Below are 8195 nucleotides of genomic sequence, written 5' to 3'. Positions count from 1 at the left end.
AGGAAGCCCCTTCCGGGGGAGAGTCCCGAGGCATGACGGGAGTCGTAGTCCTGGCAGCAGGGAGCTCGGGAAGGAGGGGGCGGGGCCCTGGGGGCGGAGACATGGAGTGAGGGGGCGTGGTCTGTGCTTTGGGGGCGTGGTCTGTTTTGGGGGGCGTGGCCTGGAGCCTCTAGCGACGGGCGGGCGGCTCCGCTAGCTGTCGGTGCAGACCCCGGGCACGGGGGGGGGGAGGATCCATCCGGACACCCGCACCCGGGGCCCGAACTGCCCCACGCGGCCCCGGGGGGGCTGCAGTGAGTGCTCCCCCCGAGGCGGGGGCGCTGCGGACAGGGTGGGCACCGACACCGGTCCTGGTGGGCAGCACACGGTGGCAGAGGCCTTGGAGCGTCTCCCCCCCCATTGCCGCCGTTCGCACCTCCCCTTCCCACCCCGGGCTGCGGGATTCCGGCAGAAAGGCCCCACAATCACCCCTCGGTACCCACCATGGTCAGCCCCGTCCCTCACCCTGTCCCAGACAGCTGCATCCCCGCCGATCAGCGCCTGCCCGCCACCGGAAAGGCAGATTTAACACCTTGAAGGTTCAGGTTGATCTCAAACAGGGAGCAGCAGCTCCCCAGGACTCACGGAGCGCCCCCCTCCCCCCCGGTGCCATCGCACCCACCTTGGGGTGACAGCTCGAGGACAGGCAGAGTTCGATGGGGGGAGATGGCAACAGACACAAGGACTTATTCCTGCTATGAGCAAGGCTCCGCATCTCAACCATGGGGCTGGCGCTGAGATCGGACCCACCGCACAGCTCATCACACCGATGGCAGCTCAATCCCGCAGCACCGGCGTGGATCCAGCCCCGTGTCCCCAGAACTGCGGCTAATGAAACACCTCAAAACTGGAGGGACGACGCATTTTGGGTTCTTAAATCAGACACCGGATTTAATGAATCCACCCCAAAAAAACCCAAAGAGCATTAAATAGGTTTTGAACCCCGGTTTGCAGAACCTCCTCCGAACCCCGCGGGCGGGTGTCGCAGCGGGCAGCAGAGGGTGGTGCAGGCAAAGGCACGGCCCTGCGGCGCTGCCTGAGAGCCATTCCTCACTGCATCCCTCCATCCCCCCGTCCATCCACCCATCCATCCATCCGTCCATGGTCTGTGCATGGCGTGTGCCTGCGCGTGGGCCTGGGTTGTGAGCATGTGTACAGGGGGTGCCGCCAACGTGGGGAGATGTTCATAGGTGTGGGGTGAGCAGGGGAACGTGCACACACGCAGTCCATGTGCATGTATGCACCATGGCATATTGCGCTAAGCGTGCACGGAGCACCCCTGCAATGGGGAATCCTAAGTTTTGGGGGATGCTCCATCATGGGGGACACGTGTCCCCTCCTTGCACACGTGTGCACAGATCCTGCTCGAGGACAAGCTCCCCTGTGACATGCACCCTCCCCCTCCACACCGCCCCTTGCACACCCCTTGTGCACGCACAGCCCCGTCCCCTTGCACACCCCTTGTGCACGCACAGCCCCGTCCCCTTGCACACCCCTTGTGCACGCACAGCCCCGTCCCCTTGCACACCCCCTTACAAACGTTCCCCCACACACAACGCACTCCCCTTTGCACCTCCCCCCTCGCTCCCCTCCCCCCGTCGGGCCCCTCCCGCCCCTGATCGGCTCCAGCTGCAAAAACATTCCCGCATCCAGCGGCGACACCGCCTCCGGAGCCGCCCCCGACCGGGCACATCCCATCCCCATCCTGCCCCATCCCATCCTCTGGGTGAGCTGTTGGAGGGAGGTGGGGAACAATGTCCATCTGTCCCATGTTCTCCAGGATGGAGATGGGGTCCCATGCCCATCCCATCCACCTTCCATCCATCCACCATCCTCAAGAGGGATGCCGGGAGACGGGTGTTCTCCAGGAGGTGTAACAGGACAGGGATGGATCGCTTGCTCACTCATCCCTTGTCTATCCATGTATTTCTCTGGATGGGGCGCTGGACAGAGGTGGGAACCGTGTCCATCCTTCCTATGTCTTTCAGGAGGTACACCAGGATGGAGAGGGGTCCCGTGCCCACCCATCCCATCTCCATCCATCCTCCAAGAGGGATGCTGGAATGGATATGGGGAAACACATCTGTGTGTCCCGTGTTTTCCAGGAAGGACGCTGGGAATGACACAGCACATCCCATCTCCTGTCCCGAGCTCTCCAGGGGGCCGCTGCGATGGGGCGGTGGCCCCACATCCTCCACCCCCTTCAGGCATGACCCCTGCACGGAGATGGGATCGCACATAGCGCACGGCCAGGGCAGGACGTCGGGAAGCCCACCCCTGTCCGGAGCCATCCCGGCTGCGGGGGACACGTCCTGCGCTCCGGCCGCTCCGGCTCCTTTAAGAGCGGCGCCGCCGGGAGCCCGATTTAGCGCCGCCGCCGCCTGTCCCCGCTGGAGCCGGGCCAGGCGCTGCCGGCCCCGGCCAGATCCTCCCCAGCGCCCGCAGCCGGGGGGGTACAACGGGGCCGGCGCGGGCCGGGAGCACCCCGGGGGGCTCTCGGACCAGGGGGGGGCCGTCCCCGTGGCCTCCTGGAGGCTGAGGCGCTTCGAGCCTTGCGCAGGCAGCGATGTCCTCACCGGGACCCTGGGGGATGTCACACCGTTATTGGGTAATAGCAGTGAGCGGTGGATCACCGGGAGCTGTCCCTCAGCATCTCCCTGCTCCTTGTCACCTCCTGCTGCTGCCCCTCCACATCACTGCTGGGGACACAGGACAAGAAGGGACAGGGACCCCAATGCCCCGAGGGCATTGCCACCCGTGCTGAGCTGGGACAGTCCCCATGGACAGAGGGGGGACCCCAGGAAACAGGGGATGGGTCAGCCCAGAGCACAGGGGAGCCTGAGGGCCGAGGGGACAGGAGAGCCCATGGATGTGGGGACAGGAGCCTCTGGCTCGGGGTATAGGACAGGCAGGGGACAGGAGTGGCCCCAGCCTGGGGGACAGAAGCACTGGAACAGCCAGTTCTGGGGACATCCCATGACCCATCCTTCCCCCAGTGAGACCAGTCCCTCCCTCCAGCACCCACTCCCCGCACTGGTTTCACCCCTGGGGCTGTGTCCCTGCTGGGGTGGAGCCCAGGCCCATCACCCCATGCCTGCCCCTCCTGGGGACCCCCCTGTCCCCGTCCCTACCAGAATGAGCCCTGTGAGCCTCCAGGCACTGGTGTGATGAGTTGTGTGTGCTCTGGGCCGGGCTGCACTTCAGTTGAGTTCTGCTGCATCGGGCAGCTGTGAAAACAGAGCAGTGCTCATCAGGGGACATCAAAGGACCCCCAGCACAGCCGCACAGGGAACACGGCAGGACCTGCCACTGGCGTTTGCTCCCTCTTTGCTTGGCTTAAGAGAGGAAGAGGAGGATGGGAGGCAGCAGCCTGGGAGGGCTGCTGTGCAGCCACGAGGTCCCTGTCCCCTGTGTCCTGTCCCTGGGGTTAGCTGGACATGCAGTAACCCATTCTCTGGGTGACCCAGACCAGGGGTAACCTGTCTCCAGGGTAACCTAACCCCAGGGAGCTCCATCCTCGGGGTGACCTGTCCCTGGGGTTAACCTGGTGCAGGGTGACCCACGGCTGGGGTGAGAGTCCAGGGGACAGAGAGGACACACAGTAACTGTGTCTCACAGACACCCTCCAGCTCCTTCCCTACTTGGGCTGCAAACAGCCCCAAGAGCCAAAACCCTCCAAAAACCTCCAGCTCGAACTAAAATCACCTCTGAGAGGCCCTGGGCTGAGCCACATGGATGCTGCTGGGGCAGGATCCAGCCCAACTCTCCAGCTCTAAATCCAAACATCACAGGAATCCATGAGGTCGGTAACGGGTGACGCGGACAAAGCCCCCCAGGTGGGTGCCAGCAGCACCCATGGGGTGCTCAGGCCTCCCAGCGCCCGGCCTCAGCCGCTGTAATCCCAGCTCTGTTTTCCATAAGCTGGGACACATAAGCCTTGAAAAGCAAATCCATTTCCCAGCTCCTGCATTCCTGGGTGGAGAGTTTACATTCCCCATCGTCCCCCGGCGATCTGCGCTTCGCCTCTGGAAAACAAAGCAGCCTTGGGTGGGATCTGCCTGCTGGGGAGTGGGATCCTCCACCCGGATAAGGAGAATCAGCCCAAGGGCAGAGCAATCCCCATGGCAAGGGTGCACCCCCCATGTGATGGCACCTTTGGGTGCAGAGAGTTGAGGGCTGCGAGGGGGGTGTTCTCCATCCCCTTGGCTCCATCGTCCTGCCAATGTCCCTGCCAACGTGGTTTTCACCCCTGGGAAGGAGCAAAAACATCAGCGAGAAAATCACCCCCGTTTTCCTCTCTTCGTTCCCATTTTGGAAGGTGAAGGAGGGTTGGGGGCCAGAGGGGCCTGTCCCGGCCCTCAAACAGCTTCTCCAAACCATGGGAAGGGGGAAAACCCCTGAATACAGTTCCCCCCCTCTCCTCTCCCCCTTTCCAAGTCATCACTGGAAAATTAAACCGGATCCAAAGAGTTTTTCCTTTCCAAAATGTGCTGGAGAGGCGCTGCCTTAACCCCTTCGGCTCCTGCTTCCCTTCGCTGGAGAACGGGGATTTTAAACGGGGGTTTGGAATTACCCCAGGCTTTTGCTGGGGGAAAGGGCTCAATCCCCCCACCTTCCCAACGCCTCTTTGTTGCCAGAGAATCCAACACCCTGAGACGCTGGGGACAGGAGCTGGTCCCGGGTCGACGCTTCCTGGGTCTTCCTCTCCATTTTGGGAAGAGTATTTTTGGTTGATTTCAATGCAATGCAGCTGATTAAATCCATCCTCCCCTTCCCGGAGCCCCGCTCAACCCCCTCCAGCTCCAAACATCCCATAGCCCAGCCCCAGCATCGCCCAAATCCCAACAAGCCCAACTGAAGCTGGGACCCACTTCCCTCCAGAGGCTTGGGATCAGGGGACCACGCACAGCCCAAACCCCCTCATCCTGTAGATGTCAGCTGTTTCCTCCGGGGGGGGGGGGCACAGGAGAGGTCCCCCCCTCCCTCTACAACCCAAAAGTTGTATTTAACTTTGGGGTTAAATAGATTCCTTTCCCACTGCGAAGCACTTTGTTCTGGCTGGAGGGAGCCGCTGGCTCATCCCCACAGTGCGATGGAAGTGGGGGGCTCGGCAGCGCCCACGGGACCCCCCCCAGTTTAACTTCTTACTTTGCTGGGGGGAAATGAAGCAGCCTAAGGAAGAAGTTACCGGTTGGTTTTACTCATTTGTATTTGCAGGACGGCTTAAAAAGGGACTTGGGAGGAAAAGTCTGTGGCCGAGCAGGAAACAGGCGAGGATCCCAGCCCGGGGGACACACAGACACAGCCCCATCCTGGGGGAGCCAGCAAAGGGGCGGGGGGGGGAGGGGGATGGAAATCAACTTTGCTTGGGGAGTTTCCAAGGGAAAGAAGAATTGGGGTTTTCATTGGGATTTTGTCTTTTTCTGCCCTTTTTCGGGGGCTGCCAGGGCAGGGAAGGGCCGGAGTGGGCAGGAGCCATTCCCGATCCCGTTGCCTTTCCCTTTCCTCGGCCGTCGCCGCACCGCGGGGAGGGGGAACCCGACAGCATCGAGAGGGGAGACGAAGACAGGACCCTTGCCCAGGCTCGGAAGGGAACATTTTCCCTTTCCCCCTGCTTTTTCCTCCTCCTTTCTCCCTCCCTTTCCTCCCGTTCAGTTTTCCTCTCCTTTATCTCTTTTTCCCTTTTTCCTCTCCTTTTTGCCTCTCCCTGGATTTTTCCTCATTTTTTTTAATCTTTTCTTCCCCTTTTTCCCCTTATCTTTTTCCTCTCCTCTTCCTCTTTTTTGTCTCTTTTTTCTCCCCTTTCCCTTTTCTTTTTTCTCCCCTTTTATATTTTTCCTCGTTTTATCTCATTTTTCTTGTTTTCTTCTTTTTTTCCCAATTTTTCTCTTTTTCCTCTCCTTTCACTATTCCCCCCTTATCTTTTCTTCTCTTTCCCCATTTTTCTCCTTTTTCCCTCCTCTTACCATGTTTTAAATAGAAATATATCATTAATTTTACAAATGCTATTTACAGGTTTAATTACAAAACAAAAATCAAAGAGAAAGAGACACCCCTCAGACGTTAATAACCTAAAAAATATATAATAACCCCCCCAAAAAACCCCAATGAAAAGCGAAGGGCAGCAGAGGTGGCCGAGCACCGGGGGTCACACCGTGGTCTCGCCCTGCTTGCTGTTGGTGAGCCGCGTGTAGAACTTCCTCCACGAGTGCAGGGTTTTACCCGACCATATCCAAAAGCCGGAGGTGATGCCCACGATGAGAGTCATGAGATACTTGATCATGTAGACGGTGAAGTCAGGGGTCATGCGGGGGGTGAAGTGGAGCGGGCAGGGGATGGCCAAGCTCTTGCAGTTCTGGCTGATCCAGCTGCGCTCCCAGTGCTCGCGGAAAGCCTGCTCATAGAAGTAACACGCGATGACGATGGTGGCCGGGACCGTGTAGAGGACGCTGAAGACCCCGATGCGAACCATCAACCGCTCCAGCTTCTCTGTTTTGGTCCCTCCGTGTTTCATGATGGTGCGGATGCGGAAGAGGGAGACGAAGCCGGCCAGGAGGAAGGAGGTACCGATGAAGAGGTAGACAAAGAGTGGGGCCAACACAAAGCCCCGGAGAGGGTCAATGTTGTTGAGGCCCACGAAGCAGACGCCGCTCAGCAGGTCCCCATCGATCTGCCCCATGGCCAGGATGGTAATGGTCTTGACAGCCGGGACGGCCCAGGCGGCCAAGTGGAAGTACTGGGAGTTGGCCTCGATGGCCTCGTGGCCCCACTTCATGCCAGCAGCCAGGAACCAGGTGAGGGAGAGGATGACCCACCAGATCGAGCTGGCCATGCTGAAGAAGTAGAGCATCATGAAGAGGATGGTGCAGCCTTCCTTCTTGGTGCCCTGTACCACCGTACGGTAGCCATCCTCCTGGAATCGCTCGTTGCAGACCACCCTTTCCTCCAACACAAAGCCAGCGATGTAGGCCACTGACACCATGGTGTAGCACCCTGAGAGGAAGATGATGGGTCGCTCAGGGTAGCGGAAACGCTGCATGTCCACCAGGTAGGTGGTGACAGTGAAGAAGGTGGAGGCACAACACAAGACGGACCAGATGAGGATCCAGATACGGGCAAAACGGATCTCATCCTCATTGAAGAACATGTGGCCATCGGGACGGGTGGGCTCACAGGGTGCTGCACAGTCCTTCTCACCCAAGAACTTGTAGTTGAGGTAGCTGGGCACCTTCAGCGCCCGCGGGCAGTGGAAGGGGTGATCGAGGGTGGCGTAACGAGGGGCTCCTGGAGTGCCCTGGCCAGCCAAGGGGGTGGCACTGGTGAGCAGTGTCGGTGAGCCGCCATCCTCAGAATGGTTCTGCCCCACGCAGATCTGCTCAGCTCCGTGCCGGGGAAAGTTCTCACAGCGTAACCGCTCCGGCCATTGGAACCCAAATTTATTCATGAGGGCCTCACAGCCCTGGCGAGCGCGCTCGCAGATGGAGCGGCATGGAGGAATGGCCTGCTCCAGCACCGTGCACACCGGTGCGTACATGGAGCACAGGAAGAACTTGAGTTCCAACGAGCACTGCACCTTCACCAAAGGATAGAACTGGTGGACCTCCAGCCCCGCGTCCTCCTGGTTGGTGTGACCCAGCAGGTTGGGCATGATGGTCTGGTTGTAGGCAATGTCGGTGCAGAGTGGGATGGAGATGGGTTGGCAGAAGCCGTGGTCGGGGATGGAGATGCCCTTCTCACCGTGCAGTTGGCTGCAGCACGGCGCCGGCAAGCTCAGCCCCACCAGCAGCCAGGCCAGGGCAGGCAGCACGCTGGGGCGGCCCATGGTGCCCCGAGCTGCTGCGCCCCGGGTTTACTGTGCCCGGTGCCCAGCCGGCCGCTCCTCCTGCCCGACTCTGCCGTGCCCGGTGCTGCCGCAACGGCTCCTCGTGTCCGGAGCTGCTGGTCCCCTGCTGCCTGGACGGCTCCCGGTGACTGGATACGCTCGGGTCCCGCTTGGATGGCTCCCGGTGTCCCGCTCCACCGTGCGCGGCGGGACGGCTCCCGTGCTCGGACGTGGCGGCCCCGGTGTCCCGCTGCCCGGAGGCGGAGCCCCGTGCGGGCGGTGTCGGTGGGTCCCGGGGGGGAGTGTGCGGAGGGGGGGTCCCGAAGGGGTGCGG

At 60.8% G+C, this 8195-nt stretch overlaps 1 protein-coding gene across 1 annotated transcript; it reads right to left on the bottom strand.

The window, feature by feature from the left end:
- Positions 1-6010: 6010 nt before the first annotated feature.
- FZD2 (frizzled class receptor 2) lies at positions 6011-8195 on the bottom strand. Its single transcript, XM_005141611.3, has one exon. It carries the CDS (start codon positions 7859-7861, stop codon positions 6188-6190), a length of 1674 nt encoding a protein of 557 aa, XP_005141668.1. The 5' UTR covers positions 7862-8195; the 3' UTR covers positions 6011-6187.

Source organism: Melopsittacus undulatus, chromosome 17, assembly GCF_012275295.1.
Source record: "Melopsittacus undulatus isolate bMelUnd1 chromosome 17, bMelUnd1.mat.Z, whole genome shotgun sequence".
Lineage (NCBI taxonomy): Eukaryota > Metazoa > Chordata > Aves > Psittaciformes > Psittaculidae > Melopsittacus > Melopsittacus undulatus.
The sequence above is the reverse complement of the archived record's forward strand: the minus strand, read 5'-3'. Positions and strand labels throughout refer to the sequence as shown.

Bases quoted from the DNA above. Each gene is read 5' to 3' on its own strand.
- FZD2 (XM_005141611.3), bottom strand. From the start codon at position 7,861: ATGGGCCGCCCCAGCGTGCTGCCTGCCCTGGCCTGGCTGCTGGTGGGG.